The sequence below is a fragment of the Mastigoproctus giganteus genome, chromosome 2 (assembly GCF_048544385.1).
Source record: "Mastigoproctus giganteus isolate SK-2022 chromosome 2, ASM4854438v1, whole genome shotgun sequence".
Lineage (NCBI taxonomy): Eukaryota > Metazoa > Arthropoda > Arachnida > Uropygi > Thelyphonidae > Mastigoproctus > Mastigoproctus giganteus.
Window position 1 is genome coordinate 25,995,091 of NC_143576.1, and position 18,571 is coordinate 26,013,661.

The 18,571-nt window shown below is 37.7% G+C and overlaps 1 protein-coding gene across 3 annotated transcripts in view; it reads left to right on the forward strand.

The window, feature by feature from the left end:
- Rbcn-3A (rabconnectin-3 alpha) overlaps window positions 1-18,571 on the forward strand; it is a 980,796-nt gene that overhangs the window by 388,990 nt on the left and 573,235 nt on the right. For all 3 annotated transcript variants that reach the window (XR_016547873.1, XM_090388469.1, XM_090388476.1), the window contains exon 24: window positions 7,622-7,826. Coding sequence is in view for 2 of the 3 variants with exons in the window: in XM_090388469.1 (XP_090244595.1) it covers window positions 7,622-7,826 (205 nt within the window). In the remaining variant the exon portion in view is untranslated. The remainder of the gene's footprint in view (window positions 1-7,621; window positions 7,827-18,571) is intronic.

Consider the following 18,571-nt stretch of genomic DNA (forward strand, 5'->3'; position numbering starts at 1 on the left):
CCTAATAGAATACCTTGTACCAAATTGATGTAGGACTCCATCTTCCTTCTTCCCGTTAGCGCATCAGCTGTTCGATGGGGAAACTTAGCCTGAAGCTTTTTGATTAATATCCTTTGGTCCTATTGTTTGAACAATGGAAACTTTTGCGTGAGCTAACATTGCAATCTCTTCAGGAGACCATCTGGCTTTGACTCTTGTGATATTGATTGCAGCATTGGCTTCAATAGGATGGGTGTACGTAATGTGCACACCCCTACCAGATTTTGTTGTTAAAGTTCATTCACAATAGTCACAGGCCTGGGAAGTGCTCGGCAGGAGGCTCATCATGCCCAGTAGAGGAAGGCAGGAGTGTGGGCAGTGGCCTTGAATGACCTGAGACAGGCAGTCCCAAAGTCTTCTCTCTTTCTTTCTTTCTAGTACCAAGATCCAAGCAGGGGAGGTAGCTCCAATTGGGAGAAATAGTGTGTATTCTTTAGCCAGGCGAACCTGCCTGACCCACACCACAAGGAGGTAGGTGCATTCATCCATTTCAGCATCCTCCTCCTGCAATATTTTCTTAATGGTATATAGGCATTCTTGGCTTCTGTGATTTTTTGCCTTGAAGGTATTCCCTAATTCAAGTGTATTTGCCTTCATTCTGCAGTTTGTCCTCTTAATGGATGCCATATAGCACCTTAATCTGTCAAAGTCCCCTCTCTGAAATTAAAACCGCTGCCTTTACCTTTAACTACTGCAACATTTTTTATTCATCTTTCAGCTGATGACCTGCATGATTACTACAGTGGTTTCTGTATTTTAAGCCCTGTGATGTCATCTAATTCACAAGTAATGGGAAAGAGTCAAGAATATTCTCACCCCCCTACTATTTTCTCTAACATGCTGGTACAAATATTTATCATCTAGTTTATTTAAAGAAGTTTTTCCCAAAGGTGAATTCCCTCCCACTAATTCCAATCAGTCTGGGACAGATTGAAGTCATCCATAATGACATTCATGCATTAATAACTTCAGACTCAGCAAAAGCTCCCTTCATGCTCAGGCTACTTTTAATAAGAAGCATGGCACCACCACCCCCTTCTACCTTCCCTGTCTTTCCTAAATACCTTATAAATATCACAGTGGAACTCATTGTCTCCAATTTCCAGCTGGTACCACCTTTCTGTTAGCCCTATTATGTCAGTATTAGTTGTCATAATCAAGGGTTCAAATTCAGACATTTTATTAACAACACTCTTGACATTACTGTAGACACAGTTGCGACTAAGAATTCTTTTATAGTTTACTATCCTAACACACTCCTTGAAGTTATTTAGGCTTGTTTTGCTATCTTTCTCATCCCACTCATTTGAAATGTTGCTACCTTCAGAAAACCTTACCAGCATCGGCTGTTATGACAATGAACAAGAATTCTTGAGGTGAATGCGTGCATTACTTTGATTCATATCATCAGATAAATGCATTTCTATATTTTCCTTCCTTTTTCTGACTAGCAATTTCCTTGAATCTTTTAAGTATCCTCAATGTTATTGACAAAAATCCTTGCACCACTTTATTCAAATGAATACCATCTCTACAAAACAGATTCCCTCTACCTACCACTGTGGGTCACATGGATACAAATTTTCCTAAACATGCTAGTCTTGCAGATTCCCTTAAATCTTGATTGGAATGTCTATTAGACCAACCTTAGAATATATGTTGCAGGCTATACAAATTACAAACTCCTGACTCACACCAGAAATGCCTGCAGGGATTTCCGTCTGGGTCATGATGTCCTTGAACTTTGTATTGTAAGTGGATCATGTAGCAACCATTATTAACATAAAAGTTAAACTTTAGAAAGATTAAAAAATTTAAATATACAATATATTACAGGATTTAAATTACCAAAATATTACAGAAATGAAACTGTTGATAAAACTTGAATTTAACAGTAGATAAGTTAAATTTAAGCTACTGAACTAAAGTTACAAAGTTTCCCATCAAAATATCGATAACAGTAGCTATCTGCAAACCTTGGATAAAATGATTCACAAGGCATACGAATCTAGAAATGTATTCTTTAATGAGTGAAAATCACTATGGATTTTAGAAAAACTGAACCTCCTTAGATCTCAGGGTAAATGTTGAGGCAACCATCTGGAATGCTTTCATCAAAAAAACTGCACATCACCATGTTATGCCATCATGGGATTATTCTACATATGCTCAGTCTACAAAGATATTTAACTCTTGTATTATAGAGCTTCTTGCAATGCTATAATTTTCAGGTCCAATATCAATATACCATCTCCCATCTTTCACCCAGGAAGGAGTCCCACAGGTCTCATTCCGTAGTGCCACACTCTTTGCCCTCAAAATGAATCAAATAACACAGAATAATGCAAAAGAATCCTAACTATATGCTGATTACTTTACTATATCATCAATCACTCTTAAAACTTGAGTTACAGTGAATAATAACTTCGATGTTCATTAAATAAAATACAGTTGTAAATGTCACAGAATAGATACTGCCTTTCAGAACAGAAAATCATCGCTGTACACTTCTGTAAAAAAAAAAAACACAAATGCACCCTGAATCAATATTACGATTGTGCATTCAACTCATAATACTCTTTGATTGTGTCTGTTTATTAGGCCTAACTCTTGATAAGCTTCATTTTCTAAAGTAGAATGAATATCTGAACAGTGTGCTTCCAAAAGAAGATGAATATACTTAGGGTGCTGAACTGATTCACCTTACTACACACTCATTACTACTTGATTGGACTATGATATCCCCTCTGTAAGAAAGAGTGGCTTAATCTAATTCATCATTGTGCCCTATGGATACACCTTGGAACTTTCCAGACATCCCCTGTTCAAAGTTTTTATATAGAAGCAAATCAATTTCATCTCAGAAAAGTGCTACTCCTAAATTATGCAGCTAAAATACAGAGCTCATCAACTTGTCCTATATGGTTATATCCCTTAGATCCATGAAATATGAACTATAACAACAAGCCAAAAAAAAAAAAAAAAAACAACCTGCCAGAATAAGGCTGCAAGAGGTAATGCAACATTGGAATGTGCTCTTAAACATTGCACTCCAAGAGAATTCTGAACCAGGTTCTCCATGGGTTCAGTATTAACCATCTTGTGATAATCACTTTTATAAATAGGGGAAATACTCAATATCAGATATGAAAATCAAATAACTACATGCACATATGTATTAGCAAATTTCAACTGTATCGAAATATATGTTGGTAGATCTAAAACTAACACCATTGGAGGTGCAGCAGTAGGCCCTCCAACGGTTACCATATTTGTATCACTCACAGTTGAATGCAAGTGTATACTGCTGAATTGTATGCAATTAAATTGGCCCTTGATCATAACACCTTTCTACACTGCAGATTATAATCTTCACAGACTTCCTGAGTGTAGTAACTACTCTGTGTTGCAAGTCCTCCCTTCTCATCTGGTTATTAAATTAATTTGACCTTGGTTGATCCAAGGTTATACACTTGCCATTCACTGAATTTCTTCGGCATTCTAGTATTATACACAAGCACATGGTCAGATTCAGATTACAAACCTCTCATCCAATGAGCATACCACAATCAGTGGAAGAAACTATGGAAATTTCAGACTAATAATAAACTGCTACAGATTAAACATGAACCATAACTGTGGAACTCTAGTTTTCAAAACAGTAGATATGAAGAAGTTGTTCTTGTTAGAACACAAATTACACAGATCTGTCTGATGCATCTCTTTCTCCTCATGGTGGAAGATGTCCACAGTGCATTCACTGCCACTTCTTTTTAACTATTATGCATATCCCCGTAGACTGTTCAGACTACCAAACTGACAGAACTGCAGCCTTTCTATCTAACAAACTGGAGTAGTATGGCATTAAGAGCAAGTCGGATAAAGGGCTGGTAGAGTGGGGGAAGACAGAGTGGTAATCCATGGACACTGCTCTTTGTGGAGTCCTTCCCATGATCCAGTGTTGGGACTATTGTTGTTTTCTATATTTATCAATGATATTGATGAAGGTATATGAGGCTTAATGTCTAAGTTTGCAAACAATACAAAGGCTGTTAGAGTTTTTAATGACAGTAATGACAGTGCTACTGAGCAGGATCTAAAGATGTTCTGCAGAGAGGTGGCAACTAAAGTTTCAGCATTGACAAATTCAAAGTGCTGCATATGGGTAGCAGTAACCCCAGAATAATGTACCAATTGTGCAGTACTACACTCAGCATAGTGGGGAATGAAAAAGACGAGGGGAGGAGGTTAATGTGCGTCATATATGATTTTTTAGAGCTGTGCAGACAGGCTGCCAGAGCAGCTCATGGAGTTTTGTCAGTGTTATATAGGAACTATGTTATTATTATTATTAGCCATATGGTGCAAGGAAGCCTGAGGCTTATGCTGCACCAGCCAAAAAAAAATTCCCAAGTTACCCTGAGAGAAAGCAAGTCAGAAGTAGAAAGGAATCACCAAGAAGGAGAAGAATGATGATATCCAGCTCAGGACCCTGGGTGTGCCAAGCCTATACTCACCATATGTGAATCTGGGAATGTTAGTAGGGATAAGGAGGTGATTATAACTTTGTGAAATCAATGGTCAGGCCACACCTTGAGTACTCCATATAGGTCTGGAGGCCAAATTTTAGGAAGGATGTGGAGCTACTAGAACGAGTACAGAGAAGGGCAATAAGATTAGTGAATGGAACAAAGGGTTGCTGTTACCAAGATAGGCTTATGTTCTGCAAATTGCAATTTCTGGAGACTAGGCACCTGCGAGGTGATCTGATTGAGGCTTATAAGGCCTTGAATGGTTTGAGCAAGCTCAATGCTGATGGGATTCTTCCTCTCACTCAGATTATGCAATTGAGGGAGTATAAATTCAAATTGAGGAAAGATAGGTGCAGAATTGATGTGTGGAAATCTGCCTTTAGTCAGCAAGTGGTTCATTGCTGGAAGAAACTTCCATCTATTGTTGTGAAAGTTGATAGCTTAAATAGATTCGAGGAAGAACTGGACAAACTTTTGAAGTGAATGGATAGATGAAATGGGAAGTTTTTTTTTTTTTTTTTTTTTTTCTGGCGGATGCTGTATAATCTTGCTTTCTTGAATCATATGCCGTTACTAATGCTAATGTTTCTTCTTTTCTAATTCATACTTGTATGTACACTGGCATTCAAAGAAAGTGCATCACCCCTTAAAATTGTAATTGTCGTCCAAATAATGTAAGTATATGGCAATATTTCTTACAGATTGCATCAGATAAGATTGACACGCGTAGGTGATGACATAATATTGCGTCAGCTGTGACTTTCAGCTATATAAGCACGTTCTGCAAGAGTTGCAGTCATTCCTTGCTTGTGTCAGGATGGCAAGTTACATACATTTGACATCACGAAGAAAGAGTACTATTGTTGCATTTATGTAAGGAAGGATGTCCTTCCCATCATATTGCTAATAGAGTTTCTTGTCATCAGTCGATAGTGAGTAGATGTCTTTCCAAACTCGAATACTGGTTCTGCTGATAGGAAAAAAGGAACCGGACAAACAAGTCTCTACACCAAAACAGGATTGAGCTTTGAAGCACTTATGCCTTTAAAACCATAAAGCTTCTTTATCTGAGCTGAAAAGAGAATGGGAAGAACATATAGGAGTGGTAACAAGTGCAATAACAGTCAGAAGATGCCTCTTCAAAAATGGACTTGTAGCCCATTGTCCTAAGAAGAAGCCCCTCCTCACACAAAAAATGATAAAGGCCCAATTAATTTGGTGTAAGGAGCATGTCAAATGGACCCCTGAGGAGTGGAAGTCAGTTATTTTGTCTGATGGGAAGAAATTCAACCTCCATGGCTCTGATGGGAGACAAACGATTCGCCATAGACGTGGTGAAGAATACCATCCAAACTGTATGGTGTCTACAGCGAAATTCCCTACTAGCCAAATGGCATGGAGGTGCATTTCATATCGTGGAGTAGATCACCAGCAGTTTATAAAAGGTTCCGTAAATGCCAGTGGATACCTCGCTATATTGGAAGGCAAATTGCTGCCAACCATTAGAGGCCATTTCAACCTGCCAAGTAACTGCATCTTTCAGGACAATTCTGCTCCTTGTCATCGGGCAAAAAGTGTAAGTAGTCACTTCTGTAGTTACTTTAGCTTCATTTCTGCATTATAGGTTCGACAGTAATGTGTTTACATTTGTTACAGGTGAAACAATGGTTGGAAGAACGGTCCATTACAACTCTTAGCTCAGTGCGTAGCACACACTTCTTGATTAGACCAGGGTTCAAGCCCATCACCACCAAATACGGAGGATGCGGAAAGGTCAAGGAATGACCACCGCATATTCCGGAGCAATATGGCCTTAGTTGCTAATGCTCCTAAAAACTAAATAACAACAAACAACTCTTAGCTGGCCAGGAAACAGCCCAGACCTGAATCCTATAGAGAACTAACTGTTGGCACTGTGTGGAATCTGCAGTTGCCAGAAAGAAACGTGAACTTCGTGAGGGCATAATTCGTGTTTGGAACCACAAACTATCGGTTGATTATCTTCAGAAATTGATCCTCTCAATGCTTCGACAGTGTGCTGCTGTCATCCAGGGCTAGAGGCAGTTCAGCTAAATATTAGTTTGCTCCTGGTGAACTTTTCATTTTGTTTTCCATTTAAAATGATAAATTGAAGCAAATTGAGGGCTTCTGATAACCTTTCAGCCATAATTGTTGTGTTTACCAAAAATATTATATAAATATTGCAAATGCTCATTTTGGTATATTTTGAGAGCACCTGTCAAATATTGCTTAGCTTTGCCTTAACTATTAATAAATATCTTTTGTTTATATTTCTATTTGTGATGCAAGTCATTAATGTGAAAAAGGGTTAGAAATGTGAAATTCCTAGGTGATGTACTTTCTTTGAACACCAGTATATGTCTTGTATGATTATATGTATTCAGTTTTTGTGCTATCTCTGTGACATTTGGTACCAACAAAATAAATAAATAAAAAATTAATTTATAAAGTTAATATCCTCCAGCTTTGTGCTTTTTGGTGAACCATAGGATACAAGTTATTTTCTCTTATCCACTTTTTCCTTTTTAAATTTTCCTTCTTTAGAAAGAATTGCATTTAGAACACTTTCAATTTTGACATCTTCTTTCATAATTGTGCAGCCACACTACAGAGTGTCCCAGAAGTCTGGACTTGTCGGGGAAAAATGGATGCAGTGAATGCTCCTTTCTCAGAGAATAATCTTCCAAGCGACTTTTTGGAAATATTGCCTAAATGAACGGAGATGGCCGTGGCTGTGTCATCAGTGGTTTATCCTCAACGGATACTGTTTTCCCAAACTTTGCAACAAGTTTGCTAACACCTCTCTCTGTTATTAACTCATTTTTTCATTGACTCTGGACTCATTCTTCCTTACACAATGACACCTTGGGGCTAATTCATATATTTTCATCTGCAAAGATGAAAATAAACATAGATATGTTTATTTGATAAAAAAATATAAAAAATGAACATAAATATGTGTTAATGCTTATATATTAAAAAAAGAATATTTTGAATCTTTATATATATATATATAATCAATTTAATAGAAAAAGGAGAACAGAATCAAGGAGTAGAGGAATTAGCTATTGATAATAGAAAGTTAACCGAAGAAGAACTTTTGAGTAGAGCCCAGGAATCATCACAGTTGCGACTTCCAGCACTCTCTGGTACAGTTTCTCGCACTTCATCATCAAATATCATAACAGCAACAACTGAAATAAAAAAGAAAAAAGAACAAAATAAAGTACAGAGGTAAGTGTTTGTTTATTTACTATTTAGTGTTAGTATTAAAAAAGTGATGCAAGGAAGCAAACTAATACAGCATCAGCTTAAAAAAAAAAAAAAAAAAAACAGAAGCCTGCTCCACCTCAGTTTTCTATACCCTCTAATAATTTATCTAATTCCTTAAATTTAATCAAACTGCCCACTTCTACATTGCCAGAATGATAATTGTCCCAACAATTGATCAATTTGAAAAACAAATTTTTGCATAATCTGTTCTAGATAGAACTATTCTTTTTTTATTTAAATGTTTGTCCTGTTATGTTAGTTGTCACACAAGAATGAGCAGTGGTACCATCAGCATTTAGTTTACTTAATCCATTTAACATTTCCTATGCTGGGTTTTCTGACAACCTTTTTGACCCAGGATTGATTCAATCTGAATTGGGGAGGGCAGCAGAAACACTTTTGGGCTTTCTTCTCACTCATGCCTCAATTAGTCAGCCTCTGGCAAAGGTTGCTTGAAAAAAATATCCAGTTTTTTTTTTTCCTGTCAAAATTTCTAAATGTAGGGCAATTTCCCCTCCAAGTGGATTAAAAAGGTGATGGCACATGTTGGGGTAATGAAGCAGCAAACACGTTTAAGTCTCAAACACTTGAATCAGGTCTCCTTGCAGGAAACTAGTTTCCAAACATTACATTTTTCAGAACTGAAGTCTTTTGTGGTAAGAGTACCCTTTTGTGTCCTTAACTAATCTTGTTGCTCTTCCCTGAATCCATTCCGACAGATCAATTTTTTATTACGATAATCCCTGTATAATAGAATGATTCCTGTCTCTGCTTGCAAAATTTCTATATATCATTGTCAGAACCACCATTACTGCCCTATATAAGCCTGTCTGCACAGCTCAGAGAACTTCATGTCAGGCAGTACAATAACTTGTAATGAAAGAGAATGAAATATTGTAGCCCATATGTAACACTTTGTGTTTACAATGTTAAACCTCAATTGCCACTTCTCAGGCCATCTGTCCAATCTTTCTAGCCCTTGTTCCAGTAGTATGCATTGATTCCTGTCATTAACCCGTCATGCCAAACTTTATATAAAATGCAAATGTAGACAATAAACTTGACATCCTTTCATCAAAATTGTTACCAAATATCAAAAAAAGTAAATGGCCTATTTATACCACCCTAGAATGGTCTTAGACAGCTTAAAAACTAAGACCATTGTAGTCATCTTTATGAAAGCAATATTCCTTCTTTTTCCCTCAATTATAGCTACATCTTTAAGTAAATTCTGCATCAGTATATTATGATCACTATCACTTAGTAATTCCTTTATATGTAGATCTTAATGCATGAAGATTTGTTGCTGATAATCAGATCAAGCATATTGTTTTGTTTTCTGTGTTGCTTCTCTAGCATGTTGGTGTAGAAAACAGTCATCCAATAAATCCACAAAAGTCTTGCTGCTGTGTAAGTGACCAGCCCACAAGTCCTAGTCATTATCTGAAAAGTTATAAGACATTCTGATACTCTATGAATTTTTTTTATCATCAATAAATTTTTCTAACCAGAAAGTTTTCTTCCACTCTGTTTGTTTGCATAATTGTTTGTTATAGTTACCACAGTCATTTTTCTTATAACATACTACTGCTCTCATTTTTGTTTTCCAATTGCTTATGTCACACTAAAGTGACTTACCATTGCACTGACCACCCACATCAACTTGCTGCACTGTGTTATTTTTAACCAAGTTCCATGTTATTTTTAACCAAGAGTTTAACTTCACCCTTCCCTCCTATCCTGCCTGTTCTTCCTTGTGTTAGGGAACCCCTGATGCCACTTGACAATCAACACTATGTCCTTTCTTATGTCTCCACACAGTGTTTGGGTATGTGTTCTCACCAGTGAGAATGTATAATCTCACCCTCCCATGCCAAATTATTGTCCACCCCCATATCTCAATCTGACAGAATGTGTAAACATCAATAGTTGAATGTAAAAATGCAGCGTTTCTCAACCTGTGTGCCACGAGTATGCTTCAAATGTGCCACGGAAAATACAAATTAAAAAAATGAATAAATCCAAGTTTTATAATGAAAATTAATTCATATAAAAAATTCGTTTATTTACGCTGTGCCGATCCGAGCCCCTTCCGGTGGTCAATATGACATCACATTTAATTCCTAGTACTAGATCTGTTCACTTTTATTTGCCTTTTGATTCCTAGTACTAGAATTGTTCACCTTTATTCGGCCATTCAGGCCCATTCTTATCACTTGACTCTATCCCAGGCACCCTACAGTGCATTTTTAAGCTGTATAAGTGAAAATTGTAAGCAGCATAGTGAGAAATTTTTTTTTTTTTGTATTTTAAATACTTTTTGTGTTTTTATCTGTAAATCATCATATTCAGTTAATTCGTATGGAACAGATATTTTCAATTAACTGTGTTAGTTTCTAAAAGTAACTTTAATTATTTTTAGGAATTATTAGCGATGGATAAATATTTTATGAAAGAAAATCGGAAGAGGCAACTTGATTATTTTTAAGAATTATTAGCAATGGATAAATATTTAATGAAAGAAAATCAGAAGAGGCAACTTGATAACAGTGAACTTGGAGAAAATAACAAAAACAAAAACGAGCAACCGTCAACATCAAAAAAGATAACATGTTGTAAATGCGATGATGATTATTTGGCGATGGGATTTTTTTTATACTGGTACCCAAGATTGTCCTCAATCTTTGTGTGGTATGTGGTTTAAAATTGTCGAATGAATCAATGGTGCTGAGTAAATTGCAGCGTCATTTTTCTATGAAACACAAGAATTTATCGTCCAAAACTATGGAGTATTTTAAAAAACTGCAGGCCTCTACTAGAATACAAAGTACAGAATTTTATAATATGACTAAAATATCTGATGAAGCACAAGACTATTAGTAGCCGAACTGGTGGCAAAAAAAAAAAAAAAGAAGAAGAAGAAATCTCACTTGAGTGCAGAAAGTCTGATTTTACCAGCATGTTTGGTAATCGTGAAAATCATTTTGGGAGAGGAAGCTGAAAAAATAATAGTACAATTTTTAAAATATCACAATTAGCAGGCATATAAAAGAAATGTCTGATGATATTAAAAAACAAATTGTTCAACATATTAATAATTTTGGGCGACTGTTTGTGTTTCAAGTAGGTAATTCTACAGATATTAGCAGGAAAGCCCAATTAATAGCATTTGTCAGGTTTATCGGAAACGACACAATTATTAATATTTTATTTATTATTTATTTTTTGTTGTTGTAAAGAACTCTCTGAAAGGATAACCGACCAAAACATTTTCAAAGTAATATTTACAAAAGTGGGGCATATTGTGGAAGCACAATACGCCACACTTTTGTATCATGTTAGCATTTGTACCGACTGTGCTCCAGCGACAGGAGCACGAAAGGATCTGTAAAACTTAGTAAAATGACATAATTCAAATATTATTACAACACTGTTTTATTAACAGAGAAGTTCTAGTAGCGAAGACAGTGGTACCCGATTTAGAACTTGATCAAAAGGTTTTTCCTTTAGATAAACTGGACAACTGTTGTCTCTTATTGAGTGATTATGAGGAAGTTTTGAGCTTATGAGAAAGTTTTGAGCTTTTATAGTTTGCACAGACAGCTCGCTGGTTTTGTTGGGGCAGCTCTTATACTCGTGTCCCTTTTGGACAGTGCCCACAGGTTGACTCAGCCTGATTGCAGGTGTGTGTGGTGTGGCCAAACCTGCAGCTCTTGAAACACTTTGGGAACACCCACATTTCCCCTAAAACAATGGCTGCCCCAGTCTATATATTCTGTCTTGATTTTTTATTGTATTCCAAGCTGGTGGGGGGGTTAACTCCACCACCCAGTTGACATTATTATGTGACTTAGACTTTGTAGGAAATTTTGGCTTAATAAGCTCTTCTGGGATCGCATCAGGGTGAGATGCTTGCAGATTATAGTAGTATAATTCCTCTGTGATTTGCACAGGAGTGGAGTTCTTGCTGACATATTTGATTGCTGAGGGGCCTTTTTTCTTTGGTTGTTCTACAGTAAGGCAAAGTGACGAGATGGCAGGATTTTTTGTCTTCTATTTCTTTTGATGTTTCAGATTCAATCAGTACCACAACATTTCGGGCCTTTCTGATCGATTTAATCCTTGTAGTTTTAAAGTGTTGCTTCAGGTTATTGACGACTGTATTCTTGACTTCCTTGCTAGACTTAATTTATTCGTTGTCAGTTTTTAGAGTTAAAATAAATTTAGGGTTTTTAGTAGTGGTTTTCTTTTGGTTGTCAGGTCGGAGGTGTCATTACTCGGCTTGTTAGCAGTCTTCAGCAAGGGCACTGTTGCATTTGGTTTCCTTGTTCCTCCAATTTGGCTGCAGCCTTCTTGCATTCAATGTGCATATTTGGCAATAAGTATTCCATCTTTGACCAGATGGTAATTATTTTTCCTCTCAGGGTTGGAGGATCTTTATGACCTCCAGTTTGCATTGGAGATGGCCCATGATAGGACCATTGAAGGGGGGGGGTCCAGTGCCATAGCATTGTTAGGTGTATTTGGTTGCTCTTGAAGCTCTGCAGGGTGGTTTTTTTTTCTTGCAGTCTCAATGTCTTGCTTCCTGATGCTTTCTAGGCAAAAAGGGCAAAAAGCCAAGGATGGCAAGTGTGTGTGTGTGTGTGTATGTGTTTTGTTTTTTTGAATGCTGGCACCTGGCGACATCATAGCCAGGGGACACCAGGTGCCCCGCCCCCTGACTCCCAACCTTGGCCATGAGGAGGCATCCCAGAGTCCACAATCTACCTGAGATACTTACTGGGGCTATCAGGCAAACCAGGAGCCCTGAATTTTTAAGGAAAGGAAAATAGAAAGAATAGTATGGGAAAGTGGATAGAAAGCAAGGTGATGAAAGGAAGTGACATCCCCGAAAATAAGAAATTAGAAGTAGAGAGATACAAAGAATTTAAAGGAAAGGAGAGGGAAGATAGCAGGATGAGTAGGGGAGTTGGTTAGGGAGGAAAGAAATTGAAGTAGGGATAGAAGAGGGAGACATCCCCTGAAAAATAAGTGAGAAGATTATGACAGCTAATTGAGTATAGAGAAAGAAATATATTGGATATAATTAGCAAATAAATATTTCCCATCTGCATATTAGCATCAAAAGAAGAGTAAGCATGGAAGAAACCGATCCCAGATCTCAAATGACAATTCATTTGAAAATGGTAGCAGTTGGAACAAAACCGATTTATAAGAAGTTAAAAGTTGCCATTGAAATTTAAATCAATCAAAATAAATGGCAGAAAACTGATCACTGTGCTGGCTTAACAAACAAACAAACAGAACTAAGTCTAGTAAAATGCTGTGCAATATAAAACCCCTGCTCAAAATTACTGAATGGGAAAAGGCAAATAATATGAAGGATGAGGGTAAAGGTGACCTGAAGCCAGAACCCCCAAGAAAAACATTAATATTAAAATTAAAACTAGATTAATTAAACCTTCAAAATGGGAAAATGTTAAAATGTGAGCATCTTCTCATATTCGAGATGTCAAAATGTGAGCATTTTCTCACGGTAAAAAAAAAAAAAAAAATTACAAAATAAATAAGTCACTAAAACACTTGATTAAAAGAACCAAGTGTAAAATTATTGTCCTTGAAGACACAACTCTGTTACAGTTCACTACAAAAACATCTTTCAACCATTAACAAAACTACCTTTTAAAGCTGTGCGTTTACAATATGTTTTCGCCTACAAAACACTTTGTCAGTAAAGTCTGAGAAACAGAAAGTTCTCTTTTGAGACTACAAAACTTGGGAAGTCACTAATATTATAGACATTTGTTGTGATTTGTAGTTGATTTCTAAAATCTAGTTACAATCTAAGATATGCTCCACTGTCTTAACTGCACTAAAGAGGGCGCCTCCGTAGCCAGGTGAGCAGGAGAAGCAGTGTGTACACGCTTCTTGATTAGACCGGGGTTCGAACCAGTGACCACCAAATACAGAGGTTGCGGAAAGGTCAGGGAATGACCTCCGCATATCCCCGTAGCAATATGGCCTTGGTTGCTAATACTCCTAAAAACCAAACAACAACAACAGCACCACACGGGTAGTGGGGGTAGGTGGATAAACCGAATTTATGCAGTTTTGAGTTGTTACTCCCATGACCAGTTACCAAAAATGTTACATTAAGTCCCAGACCGAGCCGATTACTCTGTCTATCATGTACATTCATTTAATCAAGCTAAACCAAATGGCCACCTGAGCCGTAGCTCATCTGCCACTTACAATCATAACTGTTTTATTTGTTAATAACCTTGGTCAATCAATCTTTAACAAAACAACGAACAATTACAAAAGTCTAACTTGACTAATGACATAAATCAAAAGACAGCACAACCTTTAGCCTCGCGGCAGAGTCGGCATCTCCGCCCCCACCACGAGTTTCCGCTCCCACCACGAGGAGGTAGGTTGCCCTATCTAGTGAAACATAGTCTGGTACCTGCCAGACTAAATAATAATAACAATTGATCTTTCAAAAAAATTCATAATAACAATTGATCATACAATACTCACACCGGTCCAGTCCCTGCGAACCCCAACACTGACGTTACTGTGACCGACGACTCCCAGTCACCACCGGGAGAAGTCTTCCTACAATTACTAAAAAAAGGGGTACCTCCACATGATACCAACTAATCTTGTTCAGTTCTTCTCTTTAAAGTATCAACCGCCTTTAAATATTCCGGACAAGTTCGATCGTTAGCACCATGTGCAGAAGGCACCTTCCTCCTTCAGCAATTTACACATTTTGGAGCATCTGCTCTTTGTGTACAAGACTTAAAAGTATGACCACTCCTGGCACAGTAACTGCAGAACTCGCCCGCATCACAGTACCGGGCCACATGGCCATACGCCATACATTTATAACATTGCGTCGGTGTCCACAACTCCCGAACACGGTGTGAGCTCCAATTCAAAAACACTCTTGAATATTTTAAAAGGTATCTCCTTACACGTGGGGGGAACCTCCACCACTATATTGTACCCTGGAGAGTTCCTTGCCTTATTTTTTGCAAGTATTTTTATCTCGGAAAGAATTTGGTCTTTATTGACGAATCCGTCAACCAAATTCCTTTCCCACAATTCATTTTTTAGGGACTCTCGATCCACATCTGAATCAACATCAAAAATTACTAATCTTGGCAACCGATGAAGGGGCCTTTCAACCTCCATCCCAAGCTTTTGTACCTCCGTACACTCTTCGATTTTCTTGACATCGACTTCAGAAGCAGTTTCGATCATTACCCTTTTATTTCTTATAGGTCGAACTGATACTATCTTGACGTCAGTTAAGACAGGGGCAGCTCGTCCCATCAACTCACTCTTAACTTGGTCACTAGTACTATATTTGTCCGCCTTTGCCTTCACTATAATCATTTTATTCTTGGACTTTACCTCACTGGAACTGACAGCCTCTGCATATGATCTTTGAACAGCCATTTCTTTTTCTTTCTGTTCCATCAAAGTGCTCAACTCCTAGTCTCAAGGAGCACATTTCGAACAGTCAAAGACTGCACCAACTCAGCCATCTTGTCCCAGTATCCCATTACAATATCTAGATCATGTACACTTGGCTTTTTAAAAGCCGATACAAAAAACCTTAATTTACTTCTATAAAAATCCAAATTCTCCAAGGTGGTAGGTTCTAACATACACCGTGCATATTCCGAGGACTTCTCCTGTGAATCTAAAGGTGTCTTCTGTCTTGAACTCTTCCCATCTGGAATTCTTTTCTTTTCAGGTGGTCTACTCGAGACCTCTCCTCTAACTTCTTCAACTGAAGACTCCGAGTTCTCCTCCGAAGATTCTTCTGATTCTTCTACTGGAGGGACTGGAATCTTTTTCCTAGTTCTTGGCATTATACTCTACAACTTTCTTGACCACTCACAAAATTTTGATTACACGAAATTACAAAAAGAACCAGTCCTAAACAAGCTCTATCTGCCAGCTGAGGGAACAATCACCTCAGCTGCCCAGCACAGACCACTAGGAGGAAGAGCCTCTTCAAACAATTTGTTGTTCAGGGATCCAAACAAACAGCCGCACTATCACAAGACCAAACAAGTCGCAATGATAAAGTTTTGACCAACTAATCAACAAATCATTTGGCACCTGGGCCAGTCTATCATGTACAGACACATTTGGAAGAAAACTATGTTACTCTACTACCCAATGGAGAATTATTCCATTGTGTTTGCCAGTCCCTCAGAACACTAGGCCACCAAAGTGAGTCAAATGCCCTGGCAAAGTCAATAGAGATTGCCAACATATATTTTTCCTCTGAGTTTTTAACTGTCGTCAGCAGGTGGTGCATGGCGTCCTCCATATAGTTACCCTGCTTAAAACCGTACTGATTGTTGGAATTTAAACCTGCTTCTGTGTAGTATTGAGCTAATATGCTATATATTAGTCTTTCATATATTTTCCCCTAGTATAGGGAATAGGGCTATCGGTCTATATGATTTGGGATCAGTAGGGGGGTTTCTCAGGGTTTTTGAGAATTAATCTTAACACTGCTTTTTTTCCATATTTTTGGGAATATACGTTCTGTCATACAGTTATTATATAATGCTGTTAATTTGTCTGGTGCTATTTCCACTAATTTTTGATAATCTCAACCTCTAAGAGATCAAAACCTGGGCATTTATTGTTTTTGGTTTTAGATAGTGCTATTTCTAAGTCTTATATAGAAAACAGAGGTTCAATATTGGCATTGTCATATTCAGTGTTTTCTTTTATAATGTCTAACCGGGTGGGGAAATGATTCCCAGTTTCCATCTGAATAATACTGTCTAGGATGTTATTTACAGAATCCACCCAACACAGGGTTAGGCTTCCATCTGGTTTGACAGTAGTTTCCTCATGGCAACTTGGTGGGAACTACTGGAAACAATAACCCTTGGGGAATTGTCTACAGAATAGTGAGCAACAAGTGAGCACAAAATGCGGTGGATGCACTGAGAGATTCTTATAGAACTTTCAGGAATCAGTATACAAGTAGATGAGCTGTAAAAACAGGAAATGTTTTTACAGCTCATCTGCTGTATGTTCTGCGAAAATCTGCCAATTTGCCTTTTTAAGGTTATACCTTTTGATATCCAATAAGGGATGTTGGGTTGTTTGTCATTGCCTGTTTAGTTTGAAGGAAATGGCACTATGCTCTGATGTGGTCCATGCTGGCTGGATACGCCAGTCTGTAATTTTTTGAGCTGTTGAATTGGTGGCAAGATAACATCAATGTCACTCTCCCCACATGGTACTGCTAAAAGTTGGGAGATTATTTGGTTGGTTTCTAGCACTTGGAAGGGTGAGGTAGCTATATAGGCTGAAAGTATCTGGCCATTGTGTGTGTGCGTGTGCGCCTGCCTGTTCTGTCTTCCGTACGGCCATAAGGCTGACAGACAATTGACATCAGCACACACTATGATATTTGCAATAGGTAGCAAGTCTGTGACTACTTGTAGGTATTCAATAGTTGGATTTATATCTTCACCTGGTCTGGAATATAGTGAAATAATGTAAAACTGTCCTACAGCACTGGTGATGTGGGCACACACTCCTACTGGGGAGCAGAGGTGGCTCACCTTTGTGACTGTAAGGTCAGTATTTTTAACTACTATTGCTGTAGAAGGGACATCTGAGGTGTATTCTATTATTTTATAGCCTCTTGGGCATCTCTGAACCCTACCCATATGTGTGTAAGGCTCTATGATCTGATGTAACAAGATATCTATATTATTTTCTTCTAATTTGAGTTTGATCTGATCTACAACAGTTCTTGCTCTTTGAGCATTCAATTGGACGAGATTTAGAGCACTAGTCACATTTATGTTTTCAATCTGGCCTAGATTGTATAAGTTTTACCATTTTTTTATAATAGGGGCATTTATCATCCCTGTATAGTCATCAGCCATGCTGCCTTGCAGGTAGCACATTTTGGCTGCTGAAACCTATTTTTGTAATCGTGGCCAGCTACTGCACAGTGAACATACAGGTTCTTTCTGACTGAAATCTCTGGCAATGTGACCATATTTATGGCAGTTAAAGCATCTTTGGATAGGGAAATGTTCCCTAAATCTATGACTGGTCCAGCTGGCATAGATTCTCTGTTGTCACTGCAATACCTTCCAAATTTTTGGTGTAATTTTTGCAATTATGTTGAGCTGTCCATTCCTTTTTGTTTTTTGTTACTCTTTTCAGCAGGAACTCAGCAGCAAATTCATCCATTGTCATTTCATTGTTAAAGTTTTTGAAGTAGATGGCCATCATGAATTCTTTTTCTATTACTGACAAAAAGGGAAAAACCCAAATATTATAATCTTTGATGTACCTGTGTCAAAACTCAAAACTCAAAAACCCAGGGAGCAAGCCCAGTTTTTCCACCTCAGGATGGTTTTCTGTTTTTCTTAGATCTTCTTTGCTTGCTACCTCGATCAGGACTCCATTATTCCTGATTTTTCATATGTTGTTTATCTTTATTTCTCTTAGATAAAGCCTCAACTTTGTTACCACTGTGTCCTTAACTGCCTCACTCGTTTTATGGGCAGAGTCACTTTTTGCTTGGCCCCGGGTGCCAAGCGATTATTAGTGTAGCCAAGCGATTTCCAAGCGATCTATATATTGTGTGTGCAAAGCAAATAGTTTTCTTTAGGTTTAAACACAATTTTCTTTATTTATTT